We start from the raw sequence: 17,322 nt of genomic DNA on the forward strand, positions 1-17,322 counted from the left end.
TGATCCTGTACTATTTTTTTGGTAAGTTTATTATTTTTTGTAAGTAATAATCATATATGATATAAATAACATTTTTTTACCTAAAATCAAATTTTATTAATTTTTAACACTGAAATTATCATTTTATCTCTATTATTCTTTAAAATTAACATATAACCTCAAATTAATAAAAATTAAAAAGTTTTAAAATATCTAAATTATGTTGTAACCCTCTAATTTCTCTTCCCTTTCATCTTCACCCAATTGAACCCTAGCACCTCTTTTTCTCCAACAACACATCCCACGCTGCTGGACCCTCAATCAATCTTCTTTCTCGTATCACCATCTTTCCATTTTCATCGAAACATGATGTTAGTCCCTACTACCTTTTCTATACCATGATTTTATCTTTTCATCGATGACAACTTTTATTTGATTGACTCATTAACAATTTAATTAAGTGAATGAGTCATTAATAACATATTAGATTGCAACAAAAAAGTGTGGTAGGAGTTGAAACTTCTGATAACGATGAGATCATAACAATGATGAATAAGCGATGTATTATAAATATTTTTATTAATATTTATTTAAACATTATACTAGTTCAACCATGAATCAACTAGTGTAATCATCAATTATTTAGATCGGCCTCTTATTATCTAAGGACATATAATGCCCTAAATCATTATTTTGTTTTTTTTTTTGGTAAAACGGTCAAAATATTACAAACACTTTTAAAAAATATTTTATTTTACCTTAAAAAATCAAAGCGATTATGTGCTCGTTTGTATGTGTATTTGATCGAAATTTACTGTTAGGTATTTTCAATTTATTTACTAATTAGTTTTGCTTAGATTGTGTCATTTTGAGTATAATTTTGATTTGGTGAATGATTCAGTCATAGTTAGTGTTATAAAATATTTTAACACAGGAGAGTATATTAATATAATTATATAATAATTTATACTTAATAATATTCGAATTAATATATTTTAATAATTAACCTTTTATTATTTGAAATAGAAAATTACGAACAAAAACATCCATAAAAATATCTAACAATTTATAAAGGATAATCAAATATGCACTTCATATACTAATAAATGAGACGTAAATTAAATCATTATAATTTAATAAAATTATATATACTTATTTTAAGTATATAAATATATACATATTTGTATATGTTATCGCATGATTATGTCAATAATATGATGACATTTATAAGTGTGTATATATTTATATACCTAAAATAAATATGTATAGTATTGTCAGTTGAAAATTATGCTTTACACATATAATTCATTTGATACATTTCTAGAAATTTTGTATGATTAAATTCTTTTATTATATAATTTATTTGTAAAGAAGGTTAATTGATTAAAATACCCGATTAAAGGAAATGTATTCGACAAGAATTATACAAATATGATTATGATTAAAAAAAGTAACCTCATATATAAACTTATATTATACAATCGATAAGACAAATTATTTTACATATAGATTTGAATTTAATCAAACTCAAATATGAACTAATTTGAACTCAACTTAAACTTAAAACAGTCAATTTGAGATCAAATTAGTCTCGTTTGAATCATCAAAGATGAAGAGAGAACATTATAAAAAAGAAAAATTGTCCAAAAAATGTAAAAAAAGAATTACTAATGAACTAGATCTCTAGTGCAATGACTCTAACACAACGGAAGGATTAAAACTGATCATTTTCCTAGCTTAAGTAACTCAAATCAACTCATCCTTAGCAGACTATAAAGAGGTAGATGCCTTTTATAATTGATAAAACACATAGTTTAATTAAGGAAAAATAGCAACAAAACACAACATTTTCCTCTTGTAATCGAGACTCTACGAGAGTGCTAGGTTGTCTTGCTCTCTTATCTTTGCATTGTAGCGAGAAATCAAGGTTTAATTTGCATCGTCAATGGCTGATATACCTTTTTTTTTTTAAGATTTGATGAATGATTGAGATTAATCTTGACAGCAAATGTTATACTGGCTTATTTTAATGTGTATAAATATTGTAACATCAGTTCTTGATAGATGAAAAAGCGAAGAAATTTTTGTTATTTTCATTGTTCGCAGGTTCTTGGTAGTTACTTTCACCGGCTTTGTTCAATCAGATATCCGCATATTCCTCTGTTCAATTTCCCTTCTATATAATCACTGCTGAAACAAGTAATTAATAATACAGAAGAGAACCCACAGAAGAATCAATTCCAATTAATTCACACGTCTTCCATTAGCACTCTAGCAGTCTTCCAAGCTCTTGACACAGCAAGAACGCAGCGGTACCACTTTACGGCCTTTGCTATTGCAGGCATGGGCTTCTTCACAGGCGCCTACGATCTCTTTTGCATTTTCCCCATCTTCAAACTCTTGGGCCACCTTTATTATCCCGACCCGACAACAGCTTTCCGGGGAGGCTCCCCGTCGGTGTTCACAATTCTATCACCGTTGCAGCCCTAGTGGGTACCCTATTAGACCAGTATTTTTTTGGTTGGCTTGGTGATAAACTTGGCCTCAAAAAGTATACGGGCTCACTCTCATTCTCATGGCGTTTTGTTCTATTTGCTTGGAGTTATCATTTGGAGTCAGAAGAAAAGCCGTTATTGGAACACTTTTTTTCTTCAGAATCTGGCTAGGGTTTGGAACTGGTGGAGTTCATCCTCTCTCTGCAAATGTCTGAATATGCTAATAAAAGGACTCGTGGGGCGTTTCTTGCTGCAGTTTTCGCTATGCAGGGAGTTGGGATTACTTTTGCAGGACTAGTTTCAATCGTGCTAACGATTTTTTTTTTGTGAGGCTCTTTCCAGCCCCATTATTTGTAGAAAATCCATTGCTTTCAACACAACCTCAGGGAGACTTTCTATGGCGGATTCTGTTAATGCTTGGTGCCATTCCGGCGGTTATCACTTTCTATTTGCGAATGAAAATGCCGAAGCCCGGCCGTTGCACTGCCTTAATTGAAGGAAATGCTACACAAGCTGCGGCTGACATGGGTCGAGTTCCTGCAATGGAAATCCAAGCTGAGCCAGACAAGTTATCCAAATATAAAGACGCCAATAACTACTCCTTTATCCCTAGAGAGTTCTTAATTCGCTATGGCCGTCATTTGATAGGCACTATGACTTCATGCCTCTTCTTGGACAAAGCTTTTTACAGTCAAAACTTTACACAGAAAGACATTTTAACAAAAATTGGACTCAAAGCCCGTAAATTTAAGGCTATTGAAGAAGTCTATGTGACCTCAAGTGCCATGTTTGTTGTTGCATTATGCGGCACCTTCCCCGGCTACTGGTTCACCGTTTTCTTGATCGATATAATCAGCCGGTTCACCATCCGATTCATGGGGTTCTTCTTGATGTCCTTATTCATGCTGACTATAGGCTTGAACAACGATTAACTAAAGCACGAAAATCATTTCTTATTTGTTGTTTTATATGGACTAACTTTCTTCTTCGCCAACTTAGGCCCAAACAGTACAACTTTCTTCCGGTGGAGCTGTTCCCGGCTCGTTTTAGGTCAACGTGTCATGGATTAAGCGCAGCATCGGGGAAGGCTGGCGTCATAATCGGAGCCTTTGTGGTGCAAATGTTTACAGTAAGAGGCACCTCCAGTCAAATCAAACATAGTATGTTGGCTCTGGCGTTTACAAATATGTTAGGGTTTTGTTGCACATTCTTGGTGACCGAGATCAAAGGGCGATCTTTGGAGGAGATTTCCGGCGAAGACGGTGGACGGGATGAGAGCAAGATTGAAAGCCAAAGCAGCAGGGAAGCAATTAATGTTAGGATCACCTAGACTGCATGTCGTAGACACCTCTAATCAGTTTGCACATATAACTCTATATAATTTATTTGTACATATAATTTAATTTACTTAAACCTGTTTTACGGCAGCAATTTATTAAATAGCAAACTATATTGATCATTTCAATCACTTGTATTGCTTATTGGCGTATACTTCCATCTGGTCTTCATAATATTATTCTCAAGATAGCTCCTAAACACGTAGTCAAGTCAAAATCTGTGTGGGACTTTGACAATATACGGCAATAACATGTAACATTGTTTGCATAGTATAGTTCCATCGTTTTGTTTTTTAAATTTACTTTATAAAATCAAGGAAAATTATCTAAATAAAGCTAGCTTTAGACCTAGCATGTCATGCCGAATCAACTCTGATGCAACCTATTGTGTCTAGGAGTCAGACCAAGCTTAGGCTCGCTAATTAATGGATCTAGTGTACCAAACCAGCATACTAATATGTTAAGGCTCACAATACAACTCAAGATCCCCTGAATTACTTCAAACATTGTTAGTCCTTACTCAAGTGTGGACCGATTATTTTAATGGGTTTTATCGAAGGGTTATCAGCATCTAATGGACATCATGGTAATCGTCGATGGCTTAATAAAGTCACTTTGTTGCCTTGAAACACCCATTTGTTGTTGTCATTATCGCCAAGGCATTTGTTGCCATTTGTTCGTCTTCATGACATCCCAACATCAATAGTCAGCGATTGGAATAAGTTGTTTATTAGCTCTTTTCGGTGAACATATTTGCAATTGCAAGGAATTGACCAAGCTTTGCACGAGTTCAAGTTATCACCCACAGTCTGACGACCAAACTGAGATAGCAAATCGCACCATAGAGCAATAGTTATGGTGTTTTGCAGGTTACCATCTGCAGAAATGGCTCAAATGGATTCCCTCAGTTGAGTTTAGCTATAACACATCAATTCATTCCTCCACCAAAATGACACCCTTTGAGGTCACTTACGGCATTCCATATCCAAGCCTACTGGCTTATGTTTCTAGCACTTCCCGTCTAAGTTCAAGCCGGTATTTTCTCTCATCTTTCTCCTCTTCTTTCCTACTAAATTCAAAGTATCAATTGTATAATTCGAAATCTATAATTGATTAGTGAATTTCAATGATTTATTTGATGTACATTATGTTTTTTTTATACAATGTAAAAATTAATTTGAGAAATGTAATTAATACAACTTCTTTCTATATCTATATTCATAAGCATTTTTTAATCATTAACTTTCTTATATTCATGACCAATATCTTAAGATATTAAGTTATATGTATGTGTGTCTCTCTCCCTATATATATATATATATATATATATATATATATATATATATATATATATATATATATATATATATATATATTCTGTATATATAAATTATATACAAAAAATATATATACATAATTTTTTCTGATAGAATAATTATTCCAAGTGAGCAATTTATTCTATATATTAATATGCACCAACTTTAGAACAACTAGTTGAAGTGTAGAGGTAGACTATATAGGATCAATTGTATTCAAATTGGTGATCACTTCATGTATTAGGTACAATGCTGATGCATATGGGTATTGCTCCTTGATAAGCAGGCAAGGCTGCAAGGGGCAACACCCCTAAGTTCGTAAGCGATGGATAACTATCACCCACAATATCACTTACAGTCCAATTTTTACTAGTTTCACACTCTCACAGAAGAATTTAAATCGTTTTATTAGATATATTACTACCTTTTATATGTTCGTATTAAAGTGAAAAGTCCTGATGGTGAGCTTGATTATTACTCTGGGTAGAATTTGTACTCCTGCGTAGGTGTCATGAAATTGAATTAACGTAGTACTTTAATCAATAATCAAAGCAAAAAATGTTGGGACGAGGGATACAATGCAAGAGACACCGAGAAATCCAGCCAAGAAACAAGAGCACGCCAAAGTAAGCAAAACTCCAATGACCGCTATCAGTTTCAAAGAAGGTCCACCTGCCCAACTTGGAAGGATATACTTCGTTCTTTATTACATTGATTTAAAGCCTAGACCGGGCTTGCCCCAGGACCGGATTAGCGATTGGATCGGTCTGAAGCAACCTTTCTATCAGGTGAGGGAAGTAAAATTTTATAATAGTTAAGACTTTAACCTAATAACTCATAAAACTTTGTATGTGCACATAAAACCAAGTTTATTTTTATATTAAAATAATTCATATATATATATATATATATATATATATATATATATATATATATATATATATATATATATTTATGATTAATTATATAAAATTATTTTTAATATTATTTTTAATATTTATTTAAACGGTACAAACCAACTAGATCACCCGGCCGACATTTGGTTTGGCTTTGAAAACATTGTATTATTAGCTTCATAGCATCAACAATTGCAATTCACAAGAAATTCCTGTAAATGAACTTGATCCACACATTAGTATTTTCCTAATGGTTAGATATTAGATTAGTCTCCTCAAATTTACCCGTTTGGTGGTCGGGCTCCACCTCAAAAGGATGGTTGGGCTCAACGAAGTAGGTTTTATTTTGCTTGTATAAAGTATTTATAAAGTTCATATTCTCATTGAGAAGATGATAAATGGAAGTTACAAGAGAAGTCACCCTCTGGCGTGGGTGTTATGAAATTCAATTAATTCAATACTTTAATCAAAATTTAAAGCCAATAAAGTTGGGGCGAAGGATGCAATGCAAGAGACAAAGAAAAATCAAACCTAATAAACAAGAGCATGCCAAAGACCGCTATCATTTTCCAGTAAGGTCCGAAATAATCTACCCACCTTGGAAGTATATATTTTGTTCCTCCTAAGCTTCCTTCCGTCAGCAAATCCAATTCACAAGAAATCAAAGAGATGTGCCGTAATCTAAGATCGATCAGACGGTCAATAATCAATCATATCCTTTGCCTGTAATAATTTGTCTCAATTGTTAGGGACAATAAACTTACAAATTGCACAGAAATAAACAACATATTCCACAGATATTCCAAATATTCTATGTTTAATTTCTTGTTGTTCCCCCATTACTTAGAAAAGAACGAGCATAATTTGGTTGTCATCTCACAATTGCTTCTTTCAAGAACCAACTCTATATAATCAGTTAAATGGCAGAAAACTAAGCCAAGCTATCAACAACCAATCTGCAGAAATTAAGGAGCCATACAGGAAAATGTCTGGCAACAGTCTTGCAGTGCTTCAGGCACTGGACAGTGCTAGAACTCAGTGGTACCATATCACCGCCATAGTCATCGCCGGTATGGGCTTCTTCACTGATGCCTACGATCTCTTTTGCATCTCCACCGTCTCAAAACTCCTGGGTCGCCTTTATTATTTTGACCCTACTTCTGATAATCCAGGGAAGCTACCTAATCCTGTTAACAACGCAATCACTGGTGTAGCCCTAGTTGGAACCCTCATTGGGCAATTATTCTTCGGTTGGCTTGGTGACAAACTTGGTCGCAAAAAAGTATACGGGATCACCCTCATTCTCATGGCGTTTTGTGCCGTCTGCTCGGGTCTATCATTTGGAGCTAGTAGAAAGGCTGTTATTGGAACACTTTGTTTCTTCCGTTTCTGGCTAGGGTTTGGTATGTTTAAATAAATTGTATTTATTCTGATTCTGATTTTATCCTTAGGGTGCGCACGGCTTGATGCAAGTTTTTTTTTAAACCAAACCGAAAATTTTGGTATAAAAATTATCCAAACCAACTTAAAAACCAAATCAAGCTTAAAAAATATAATTTAGTTGAGGTTAAACTTATTAAAATTATTTACTTCAAAATATATATATAATTTAATAAAATTAATTGAATTATAATTATTTACACTATGATATAAACTTATAAAATATATATACAATATACATATAAAGAAAATAACAAAATTAATATAAAAAAATAAATTATACAACTAATGATTTATTAAAAATTTTGTCAAATATAATTATATATATATATATATATATATATAATATATATATATATATATATATATATATATATATATTTTAAAAAATATAATTTATTATTTGGTTTGAAAATCGTTCAAATTGTAACCTAAAATCTATTTTTTAAAATTTTATTAACCTAAACAAAATTATTTTATAAATCAAATCAAATAGTTTGATCTAATTTTATGATTTAAACTGAATTATATATTTCTTTATTTAATTTGATTTGATTTAATTTAATTCTTCAGGTATTGGTGGAGATTACCCTCTCTCAGCTACGATAATGTCAGAATATGCTAATAAGAAAACTCGTGGGGCATTTATTTCTGCAGTTTTCGCTATGCAGGGCGTTGGGATTATTTTTGCAGGGTTAGTTTCAATGATTCTATCGAAAATTTTCCTCAGCCAGTTTCCAGCGCCGATATATAGTAAGGATCGGCTCTTGTCTACACAGCCAGAGGGCGATTTCCTTTGGAGGATTGTGTTAATGCTCGGTGCATTGCCGGCCATACTGACTTTCTATTGGCGAATGAAAATGCCCGAAACGGGGCGTTACACTGCACTAATTGAAGGCAACGCCAAACAAGCTGCTGCAGACATGGGTCGAGTTCTCGACATTCAAATCCAGGCAGAACAAGATAAGTTGGTGCAGTTTAAGGCCGCCAACGAATACGGAATATTGTCCGGCGAGTTCTTTCAACGCCATGGTTATCATTTGATTGGCACAATGACGACGTGGTTCTTGTTGGACATAGCGTTTTACAGTCAAAACTTAACCCAGAAGGACATTTTCCCAGCCATTGGTTTAACGCACAAACCTAAATATGTTAACGCTCTCAGAGAAGTTTTTGAGAACTCTCGTGCCATGTTTGTGATTGCCTTGTTTGGTACTTTCCCTGGCTACTGGTTCACCGTCTTCCTCATTGAAAAAATTGGCCGATTCAAGATCCAAATCATGGGATTCTTCATGATGTCTCTTTTCATGCTTATCATCGGCATCAAATACGACTATCTCAAAGAGGATGCTCACTGGCTATTTGCTCTTTTGTACGGCCTAACGTTCTTCTTCGCCAATTTTGGTCCAAATAGTACGACGTTTGTTCTTCCAGCGGAACTGTTCCCGACTCGGGTGAGGTCCACGTGTCATGCGTTGAGTGCGGCTTCGGGGAAGGCTGGTGCGTTGCTGGCGGCATTTTGGGTGCAATCGTATACTTTAGATTCGAATACTCGTAAAATCCGAAAAGCTATGATGATTCTGGCGTTTACAAATATGCTAGGGTTTTGCTTCTCGTTTTTGTTGACTGAGACCAAGGGACGATCTTTGGAGGAGATTTCTGGGGAAGACAATGGCGCTGAGAATTGTAATGAGACCCAGATGGCGCCTGTGCCTCAGATGGGACGACAGGTCTCTGGCCCCATGGACTCAATATGAAGAGCAATGCTTTGAAAGATGATATAGTAGATATTATATGCGTGTGAGAAGTAAAATAAGAGGGTGATTGTTCAATAAAGCAATAAGAATGGCCACTGTGTTGAGTTTTGTCATAAATGGAAGACAATAAGAAGATTGGCAAGGATTGATGATGAATGGGTGGTCTTTCTCTTTGGTAATTTTGTTTGTATTTTTTTCTTTAAATTGCTTTCTATTTGTAATAGTTAATTATTGGTTACTAATAAATAAGATGTATGTTTGACAAGTGATAAATTTTCATATTTCAAAGCAATGGTGTGTTATCATAAGATATCACTTTATTTTTAATCAAAATCACACTCATTTAAGTAATCAAAACTTGATACACATGTGCATATCTTAATCGAGGTTATCAACGGATTAAAAGAGTAAGAGTGTATGTAAATTTACAAGCAAAACTATATTTCAACACTGTATACAATTTTGTGTGCAAACAATATGCATAATGACATGTTAACATTTGTGTATAAAATTTTGTATATTGTTTATACACATAATTTTATTGTTTTGAGTTATACTTGTTTTTCTCATCACATACATACCTTGTGCCTTACAAAATAAAGGAGTTTATTTAAATTTATAAGCAATTTAAAATTTTTTAAATAATTATAAAAAAATTTTGATATATATGAATTAGGATTAGATTAAATTCAAGTTACTCAAATTTGAATTAAATTAATTGAGTTTGAGCTAAAAATTGGGTTTGTTTTCCAAAAAATGAATCAAGTTTGAATAAATCTAAATATTGAAGTCTAAGTTAGTTGGATATACAAACTAAAATTATTTTCAAATTTTATTTTAACGAAATCAAATTAATTTTTAAAATTCGAATCGTTCTCAAATTAGTTCTGGAATTGACTGGCGATAGAATCCAATAAGCATTTTTAATTCAATAATATCATAATTATAGTCCCTTCCCTTGTGCAATGTGCACCACAGGTATTGCCAATTAAGACCTTGGAGCTTAATGTCAAGCAAGTTTATTGCAAAAGCATATGCTAATAGAATATGCAAATATTCTAAGTTTAATTTCTTGTAGTCTCCCCATTCTTAGAAAAGAACGAGCATAATTTGGTTGTCATCTCACAATCACTTCTTTCGAGAAACAACTCTACATGATCAGTGAAATGGCACAAAACAAAGCCAAGCTAACAACAAACAATCTGAAGAAACTAACAAGCCATACACAGCAATGTTTGGCAACAGTCTTGCAGTGTTACATGCACTGGACAATGCTAGAACTCAGTGGTACCATGTCACTACCGTAGGCATCGCCGGTATTGTGAAATAAAATTTATTTCCCTGTTTCGTATGATTTTGAAATGATCCTATTAATTTGATTCAATATGATTCTAATTTGATATAATTCTAATTTGTTATACATTATTTTATCTATTTTATAGGATTAAAATTTCAAACTATATTGTAATATTATATATTATATAATATTTCTTCTATAATATTGATTGAGTTCACAACCCAATTCACAATTCTACAGGTATGGGCTTCTTCACTGGTGCTTATGGTCTCTTTTGCATCTCCACCGTCTCAAGACTCCTGGGTCGCCTTTACTTTTCCGATCCTACTTCTGAAATGCCAGGAAAGCTACCCCATAATATTACCAACGCAGTTATTGGTGCAGCCCTAGTTGGAACCCTCATTGGGCAATTGTTCTTTGGTTGGCTTGGTGACAAACTTGGTCGCAAAAAAGCATACGGGATCACCCTCATTCTCATGGCATTTTGTTCTGTTTGCTCGGGTCTATCATTTGGAGCTAGTCCAAAGGCTGTCATTGGAACACTCTGTTTCTTCCGTTTCTGGCTAGGATTTGGTATTCTTAAATAAATTAGATTTATTTATATTCGATCTGACACTATAAAAAACTGATAATAACAAGATAAAAAGGGCAAATGGATACACTATTTTCATGATTTTTAGCTTCTCTGTTAAAAGTATTTGTGATGATGAGAAGATTTTTTTTCAAAGGATGAGAAATAGATTTTATCATAAATTTACTTATTTTTTACCAGAATATAAATAATTGTTTGTTAAAATAATTATTTTCTCCCTGTTATTGCCAATTGTTTTTTTTTTTTTTTTTGTGCGTGATTTGATTTAATTCTTCAGGCATTGGTGGAAATTATCCTCTTTCTGCAACGATAATGTCAGAATATGCTAATAAAAAGACTCGTGGGGCATTTATAGCTGCAGTTTTTGCTATGCAAGGCGTTGGGACTATGTTTGCAGGGTTAGTTTCAATGATTCTAGCGAAAATCTTCCTCAGCCAATATCCAGCGCCGGCGTATAGAGTAGACCGACTCTTATCAACACAGCCAGAGGGCGATTTCTTTTGGCGGATTGTGTTAATGTTCGGTGCATTGCCGGCCCTTCTGACTTTCCATTGGCGAATGAAAATGCCCGAAACGGGGCGTTACACTGCACTAATCGAAGGCGACGCCAAACAAGCCGCTGCAGACATGGGTCGAGTTCTCAACATTGAAATCCCAGTAGAACAAGAGAACTTGGTGCAGTTTAAGGCTGCCAACGAATGCAAATTATTCTCCAGCGAGTTCTTTCAACGCCATGGCTATCATTTGATTGGCACAATGACGACTTGGTTCTTGTTGGACATAGCGTTTTACAGTCAAAATTTAACTCTGAAGGACATTTTCCCAGCCATTGGTTTAACACACAAAGCTCGGGATGTTAACGCTCTCACAGAAGTCTATGAGACCTCTCACGCCTTGTTTATGACTACCTTGTTTTGTTCTTTCCGCGGCTACTGGTTCACCGTCCTGTTCATCGAAAAAATGGGCCGGTTCAAGATCCAAATTTTGGGATTCTTCATGATGTCTCTTTCTATGCTTATCATTGGCATCAAATATCACTATCTATTAACTAATGCTCAAACCCTACTTACTCTGTTGTACGGACAAACAGTTTTCTTCGCGAATTTTGGTCCAAACAGTACAATATTTGTTCTCTCAGCGGAACTGTTTCCGACCAGGGTGAGGTCCACGTGTCATGCGCTAAGTGCGGCTTCAGGGAAGGTGGGTTCGATTGTGGCGGCTTTATTTGTGCAATCATACACTTTAAATGGGGGTCCTCAAAAAAGTCAAAAGGCGATAATGATTCTAGCGTTTATAAACATGCTAGGGTTCTGCTTCTCGTTTTTGTTGACTGAGACCAAGGGACGATCTTTGGAGGAGATTTCTGGGGAAGACGGTGGCACTGAGAATTATAATGAGACCCAGATGGGGCCTATGCCGCAGATGGGTTGGCAGGTAGGTCTCAGGCCGCATGGTGAGAAGTAAAATAAGAGGGTGATTGTTCAATATAGTAATAAGAATGGCCAGTTTGTTGAGTTTTGTTATAAATGGAAGACAGTATGGAGATTGGCAAGGAGTGATGATGAACGGTGGTCTTATGTTTTGTACTTTGTTTTTTTTTTCATTTTCTAAATTACTTTCTTTTTGTATTAGTGGGATAATCTATTAGTAAATAGAGTAATGTTATAGATACATATTTTTAGTATACAATTTAGATACATAAATGATGTATCATTATATAATTAGATATTATTTTATTTTTTATTCAAAATCATCCAATCACATAATGACATATCATCTATATATTTAAATTATGTATAAAAATGTATACGTATAATTTTACCATAGTAAATAAACATAAGCAAGGTGATGTTTTTGACAAACGATAAATCCATATATTTCAAACTATTATTTTGATTTATTCTTTTTCTCATCACCTACATACCTTAATTGACTTCATGGGTTGTCAATGCAAGTATATGATCAGATTTATAAATCTTATCTAAAATTAGTAAGAGTTGAAAACCCAATGCCTACCAATACAATTTCTCCACCTTCGTAACCTATATTCAATCGTCACCCATTCTATTACACTTCTCAGTTTCGTGCTTGATATTTTTGGCAACTATTTTTTTTGTTGATCGAAAAACCTTATCTGTATTGATTAGATGGATAAAATTTATTTTGCTTGTTTTCATAAAACATAATATTTTATAAGACAATTTTTCTTAATGGATTTTTGTTCAAATCAATTGACAAGTCTGTTAGATTAGGGTTTGATTTGTAAGGGGGGTGTGGGAGATTGTTGGGTTGGAGTTAGGGCTTTAAGTTTAGAATAAATTTAAACCAACAAATTGAAACTTTTTTTATTCTTGCCTAGACCTTGATTGATCATATCGTAAAAGATACTGGAGAAGTAGAAAGAAAGAGAAAGAGAAGACAAATGAGGAAGAAGAAAAAGAAAAAGGAGAAAAGAGAAATATAAGAAGAGAAAGAAATGACAAAGAAAAAGAAAGATGAAGAGATAGAAGGTAATAGAGGTAATATGATAATTTAATTTTATGTACTAACATCAACGTTATTTTTTATGACAACATTGGATTTTAAATGAATTTTTTATTTACGTATTTAATGGAAAATATTAATTACATATTTTAATTTATTTTTAATTGTGCATGGTTTATATGAAGGTGTCCCATATGCATTTTTAAAGGATTCTTTATGAATTTTGTAATCCAATCATAACATTATGAAAACTATATATTTATTTTTCCATCTAATTAATCTTTAATCACAATTATGACAAATTACATAGCCCGATGTGCATCACAAATTATTCTTTAGGGATAATAACAATTAAGTCCTTGAGTTTAGCCTAAGTTTTTAAGTTATGGCAAAGTTCTATTAGTATCAATTATTTCCCTCATGTTTGTCTACTTTTGCGTTACTGACAGGAGTTTAATGTTCACAAATCACAGTATTGGTGCACTAAAGGTGGTTTCAAGTTAAGTTGACTCAAATTCAATTTCATATTTAACTTAAACTCAAATAGAAACTCTAACTTGACTTAAATTCACCTCTCCAACGATATTGTTTATCTCATTGACAACACTTTACCCTTCTGACAATATTATTTATCTTACTAATAACCTTATGATAAAATTATTTATCATATGGAGTTCGAACTGATCATTCTAAATTCGATTCAAACTTGAATCGATTGTTATTTAAACTCGATTTGAATTTACTGGTAGCCCTCAATCAGTATGGTTCACAAATTTGAACAAATTCAAACTAAGCAATACAAATTCAAGTCGAGATCGAGTCGGCCCTGTTTGGGCTCAACTAGGCTATTATCTACCCCTAGGTGGCTGGCAGGAACTAAAATGCTATTGGAACGATGTGAATCCGAAACCTCTGCAATAATTCTAATTAAATTGGGGCCCAAGCCAAGCCCAACTAAAACTTAAAAGCAAATATTTTAAAAAATAAAAATATGAAATTGATGTCCTGTCTGGAACCTCCCAAGAGACTGAACCTGAAGCAAACCCTAGAAATTTACACATTTTCCCCCAGAAATTTCCCTCACTTTCTTCCCTTTATGAGATGGGAAATGGAGATTGATGAAATTGAAGCGGTTCTGGAGAAAATCTGGGACCTACACGACAAACTAAGTGACGCCATTCACTCGATTTCGCGGACCCACTTTCTCAATTCAGTCAAATGCCTTAAGAAATCCGAGAAGAAGAAACTCTACAGTGATACTGGAGATGAAAACCGGGCCGGGTTCGTGTTCGTGAAGGGGGTCCGGGTCGATGATAATGACTCCGCGATTCAAGAGGCTAAGAGTCTGAATGCGATTAGAACTGCTCTTGAGAACCTCGAAGACCAGCTAGAGTTTCTTCACGTAAGGTTTTTTTATTGGCTTTTGTGAAATTTCGTTCTACATCTGTTTTCATTAGCTTTGTTTGGTTTCATAGTAAGTTGGGGAAGTTAAACACGAATGGCGTATTTAACTGATTTTGGGTCCAATTATGATGGAAAATTAGAGAGAGAAATGAATGTTGATTTGAATTTTATGTATGAGAATTTTCTGAAGAACCAAGATGAAGGAAGAGTTGATAGGCTTAAGCTTTTCCGTTTAGATAGAGTTCTATTCATGAGTAAAACAGATTCCATTTCATGAGTCTTTGAATAGTGGATAATAGTTTTGGCGATGGCCTAATATGCCAGAGCTGCAATTTACTTAGTTCAGTCATGCATGGTACATTGTAATAACAAATTGTTTTAATATAATGGGGCAATTTGTCTTGTCTATGTTATTGTTTGATCGGCATAACTGTATCTTCCATGTTAGGCTGTGAGGCCAATCATAGGATTAGTTTAAGGGTGCAAAATGTATATAGAATATGTTGCAGATGATGTGATTTTGTGGTTTTAATGATGTATACCCTAGGCCTCGTAGTTGGACTGGATTGAAGTAGTTATTTTGGGAACATATGAAACATTGATAGGCTATATTCGTTTTCACCAGCTGCATCTATGTTTGCCTGGGCAATACGGAGATTGAACAGATTTTCATTTTACTATATTAAATTGTAAATGATTTTTCCATCAGAAGAAAAAATAAATATAGTTTTTATGTATGTAAAGGAAGCAGGACAGAGTCTCATTGTAATTTGATAAGGAAGTAATTCTGTCTGTACTAAACTTTGCTCTTATGTTGATTTTTTGTGTGTGTGGAACTTGTGATATAAATTTCAATATTCTTAAGCCATCATGTGACTGTGCAAGATTGTTCATTGGCAATACCCTCCTGCTCTGTTTTACAGACTATACAAGTACAGCAACGAGCAGAGAGAGATGCTGCAATTGCACGGTTAGAACAAAGCCGGATTGTTCTCGCAATGAGGTTGGCGGAACACCATGGTAAGAAGCACAAAGTCATTGAAGAAGCTTTAGCTTTTGTTGGAGATGTACATGATGCTGCTCGCTTTATCTCACCTGAAAACCTTTACAGTTCACCAGTAAGTCCATCTGGTAACTTAGTGACACCTGAAGGGAAGCGATCTAATATAATCATCCAATTTCTTATATCAAGTTTCAATTTTGCAAAAAATTCCCTTAAATTGGATCGTATGGGTGGAGTACTAGGCAATGCTGCTATGGTTGCAGTTACCATGATTGCATTTTTGCACCTACATCAAGTTGCTTATAAAGAGCATTCACAGAAGCAAGAGGATAAAGTCTACAGCAACAGAAATATGATAAAAGCTTATCAGCTGGATGATTCTTCTTCATCTGATGGTCAATCGAATCACTTGGATGTGTTGTTAGCCAGGGGTTAAGGAGAAATTTTTTCTAGAGTAGTTTGTCAAATGATAGGAGGTTGCACTTTTGTTTGCTTCAAGCCGTGTATGGGTTTGTGTTTTAACACGATGCTTAGAACATTGCAGGAAAGAGCTAGCATGATTATTCTTAGTACTAAAACTATTCTAGTTCTTGAAAATATGTTGGGGACGTTAATGTCTTGTCGGGATAGGGGTTGAGATGCAGATAGTTGTACCAATTGTCGGCTGGTTGCTGATATCTTGCTCTTTTGCTGTTGATATCATGTGTATATCCCAAGGTTTACATTTATTTTCTGTGTTCATGGCTTCCACTTATTTATGATTCTATATTGTTATTCTCTCTTGTCTACGTACCTCCAATGCAGACGTATCCAGATCCTTTCCATCTGAAATTATTCACTGATTCTGAAGTTTCATCCCTTTGTGACTGCCTGGTGTTTTTATGAACTGATTTTTTTTTTTACTTTTGGGTGATATGAATCTTTGAGTTTTGATTACAATAAAATGTTGTCATCTTCTCCTTTTCCAGAAGTAAAAGATAAGAATTTTAAATATAAACCTTGACTTTAATGTTTTTTATCTTATACCCTTATCAAATGCATTTCATCTGGGACAAGCCAATCATAATTTGAAAGGTTTATGATGCAAAACATCAAGAGTAAGAGGGCCTAGTCAATTATAATGAAGTATATTAGAAGATATGGTTGCTCCACTGATTTTCTTTAAATCATTAACAGAAATTTTGTGGCCAAGCGAATTATAACCCAGTTGGTAATGTAGGCCTCTCTCATGTGCTTTAACAAATGTCACTTTTGTTAGTGCTTCCAAGCTTATACTTGCAGACTTCCTTTTCTGGTGAGATCATCAAAGCAAGTTGGATTTA

At 34.0% G+C, this 17,322-nt stretch overlaps 3 protein-coding genes and 1 pseudogene across 3 annotated transcripts; all 4 read left to right on the plus strand.

Annotated features, from left to right (window-relative positions):
- Positions 1-2,043: 2,043 nt before the first annotated feature.
- On the plus strand, positions 2,044-3,804 carry LOC123198025 (annotated as a pseudogene).
- Positions 3,805-7,008: 3,204 nt separating this feature from the next.
- LOC123198352 (low affinity inorganic phosphate transporter 4-like) lies at positions 7,009-9,296 on the plus strand. The gene is made up of 2 exons (XM_044613044.1): positions 7,009-7,426; positions 8,037-9,296. Exons 1-2 carry the CDS (start codon positions 7,009-7,011, stop codon positions 9,218-9,220), a joined length of 1,602 nt encoding a protein of 533 aa, XP_044468979.1. The 3' UTR covers positions 9,221-9,296.
- A 1,155-nt stretch (positions 9,297-10,451) lies between these two features.
- On the plus strand, positions 10,452-12,573 carry LOC123198026 (low affinity inorganic phosphate transporter 4-like). Its single transcript, XM_044612595.1, has 3 exons — positions 10,452-10,536; positions 10,758-11,090; positions 11,387-12,573. The coding sequence occupies exons 1-3, from the start codon at positions 10,452-10,454 to the stop codon at positions 12,571-12,573; spliced, it is 1,605 nt and encodes a 534-aa protein (XP_044468530.1).
- A 2,006-nt stretch (positions 12,574-14,579) lies between these two features.
- On the plus strand, positions 14,580-16,741 carry LOC123197220 (plastid division protein PDV1). Its single transcript, XM_044611406.1, has 2 exons — positions 14,580-14,995; positions 15,921-16,741. Exons 1-2 carry the CDS (start codon positions 14,585-14,587, stop codon positions 16,434-16,436), a joined length of 927 nt encoding a protein of 308 aa, XP_044467341.1. The 5' UTR covers positions 14,580-14,584; the 3' UTR covers positions 16,437-16,741.
- Positions 16,742-17,322: the final 581 nt, after the last annotated feature.

The sequence above is a fragment of the Mangifera indica genome, chromosome 15 (genome assembly GCF_011075055.1).
Source record: "Mangifera indica cultivar Alphonso chromosome 15, CATAS_Mindica_2.1, whole genome shotgun sequence".
NCBI classification, from domain to species: Eukaryota; Viridiplantae; Streptophyta; class Magnoliopsida; order Sapindales; family Anacardiaceae; genus Mangifera; species Mangifera indica.

Excerpts from the sequence above, each read along its gene's own strand:
- LOC123198026 (XM_044612595.1), top strand. The coding sequence starts at position 10,452 with ATGTTTGGCAACAGTCTTGCAGTGTTACATGCACTGGACAATGCTAGA. Across the intron at positions 10,537-10,757 it reads CACTACCGTAGGCATCGCCG|GTATGGGCTTCTTCACTGGT; the intron begins GTATTGTGAAAT and ends ACAATTCTACAG. Across the intron at positions 11,091-11,386 it reads CCGTTTCTGGCTAGGATTTG|GCATTGGTGGAAATTATCCT; the intron begins GTATTCTTAAAT and ends TTAATTCTTCAG.
- LOC123197220 (XM_044611406.1), top strand. The coding sequence starts at position 14,585 with ATGAAATTGATGTCCTGTCTGGAACCTCCCAAGAGACTGAACCTGAAG. Across the intron at positions 14,996-15,920 it reads ACCAGCTAGAGTTTCTTCAC|ACTATACAAGTACAGCAACG; the intron begins GTAAGGTTTTTT and ends TCTGTTTTACAG.
- LOC123198352 (XM_044613044.1), top strand. The coding sequence starts at position 7,009 with ATGTCTGGCAACAGTCTTGCAGTGCTTCAGGCACTGGACAGTGCTAGA. Across the intron at positions 7,427-8,036 it reads CCGTTTCTGGCTAGGGTTTG|GTATTGGTGGAGATTACCCT; the intron begins GTATGTTTAAAT and ends TTAATTCTTCAG.